Source organism: Sciurus vulgaris (genome assembly GCF_902686455.1).
Source record: "Sciurus vulgaris genome assembly, chromosome: 16".
Classification (NCBI taxonomy): domain Eukaryota; kingdom Metazoa; phylum Chordata; class Mammalia; order Rodentia; family Sciuridae; genus Sciurus; species Sciurus vulgaris.
This window is the reverse complement of record NC_136477.1, coordinates 13,238,525-13,240,634: the sequence shown is the minus strand read 5'-3', so window position 1 is coordinate 13,240,634 and position 2,110 is coordinate 13,238,525. Positions and strand designations below refer to the sequence as shown.

The 2,110-nt window shown below is 43.7% G+C and overlaps 1 protein-coding gene across 1 annotated transcript; it reads left to right on the top strand.

The window, feature by feature from the left end:
- Window positions 1-331: 331 nt before the first annotated feature.
- LOC306647101 (olfactory receptor 7A17-like) lies at window positions 332-1,273 on the top strand (the record flags this gene model as incomplete). The annotated part of the gene is made up of 1 exon (XM_079116125.1): window positions 332-1,273. The coding sequence occupies one exon, from the start codon at window positions 332-334 to the stop codon at window positions 1,271-1,273; it is 942 nt and encodes a 313-aa protein (XP_078972251.1).
- Between the last annotated feature and the right edge of the window lie 837 nt (window positions 1,274-2,110).

Genomic DNA, 2,110 nt, shown 5'->3' with positions numbered 1-2,110 from the left:
ATTATGGTGAAAATTCTCAAAATCCTCCTCCAGCTCCAGGTTTTCATTCATTTCCTTACATACATATGTTTTTCTGCATGAAAAGATTGAAGTTACTTTTATTTTAAAGGCTCACTGCCAAGACAGTGCCAGGAACATAATTGGACCCAATTTATATCCCACATGTTCATAAAGGAATAGTTTCTTAAAAGAGTAGAGCACGTGATACCGAAAGGACAGGGTACAGAGGGACAGGAATTCCTGATTGGAGATAGTAGAGGATGCCTTAAAGGGAACCAGATAGAAAAATTAGTGATGTTATTTTTCTCTTTCCTGGTGTCAATCAAAGCACATGGAACCACGAAATGACACACAAATTTCAGAATTTCTTCTTCTGGGACTTTCAGAAGACCCACAACTGCAGCCCCTCTTCTTTGGGCTTTTCCTCTCCATGTACCTGGTCACTGTGCTGGGGAACCTGCTCATCATCCTGGCCACCATCGCAGACTCCCAGCTGCACACACCCATGTACTTCTTCCTCTCCAACCTGTCCTTTGTGGACATCTGCTTCACCTCCACCACCATCCCAAAGATGCTGGTGAACCTCCAGATGCAGGGCAAAGTCATTACCTATGCAGGCTGCATCACACAGATGTGCTTTTTTACATTGTTTGTGGTGTTGGACAACCTCCTTCTGGCTGTGATGGCCTATGACAGATATGTGGCCATCTGCCACCCCCTGCACTACATAGACATCATGAAACACATGCTCTGTGGGTTGTTGGTGCTGGCATCCTGGGTCACGAGTGCCATCAATGCCTTAGTGCACAGCTTAATGGTGTTGCAGCTCTCCTTCTGCGCACGCTTAGAAATCCCCCACTTTTTCTGTGAACCTAATCAGGTGGTCCACTGTGCCTGCTCTGACACTTTTGTTAATGACCTGCTGTTATATATTGCAGCTGTGCTGCTGGGAGGAGACCTCCTTGCTGGCATCCTTTACTCCTACTCCAAGATAGTATCCTCCATCCTGAAAATCTCATCAGCTCGCGGCAAATACAAAGCCTTCTCCACCTGTGCGTCTCACCTCTCTGTGGTCTCCTTATTTTATTGCACACTCTTGGGAGTGTACCTCAGTTCTGCTGTGACCCAAAACTTACGTTCAACTGCAACAGCCTCAGTGATGTACACTGTGGTCACCCCCATGCTGAACCCCTTCATCTACAGTCTGAGAAATAAGGACATCAAGAGTGCTCTGAAAGTACTCTTTGAGAAAATAAAAATGTCCCCATTATAGTGGCCCTTAAAAACTGCTGCTTATGGCCAGGCTGTAAGCCTCAGAGCAAGGAAATACAACATTTTGACCAGATTGTGCAACTAGAACTGGGTCATATTTACTTTTGGAGTTTCCATTTCTTTGATTTTAATTTATCCAAACATTTGTGAATCACCCTGGAAGCTTGCTGCTCTGGCATCCACTCAGCATCCCCTTTACCAGTGGCGGTGTCCCTCAGACTTGTTTTCCATCATGGACTGGAGAAACTGGAACTTCCCATTTATTCCGTGGGAAAACATGACTTTCTGAAGAATAATTTCCTCTAAGGACATAGACCATGCCAAGTTAATTTGGATTTGTTTGTACTAAAACATTGCCCTGTGCTGTGCTCTTCAGATGGAAAAACTCCTGCTTCACAATGAAGGTCATTCGCATCCTTTTATGCTGGGGGAGAGGCCAGGATCACAGATTTCCCTCAGGGTTCATCCTTTCTTTGTACCTCACTGTCCTTGTCTGCTCATCCCTAGGATATGGGTTTTAATAAACTTGTTTGTTTTGTGATTGAGCAGAAGCATTTCTTCTCTTTATCAGGATTATTTTCCTTCTACAACTCGGTGTCCACAGTATGTGCCGTTATCACAGGCAAAAACAAGTTCTCTAACCTGCAACTCCAATAAATGCTGCAACAGAAAGTAAATTAGAAATAATAGGTTGAATTATTTGGCTTCAGAGTCAGATGGGACCACAAATATGATGACAGACTTGTACATTGCACCTTGAATTGCTATGCAAAATGTCTTTTCATACTTCAAATATTATTACTGAAGTGTGGAAGAGTACTCTCCATGTGTAAAGGGA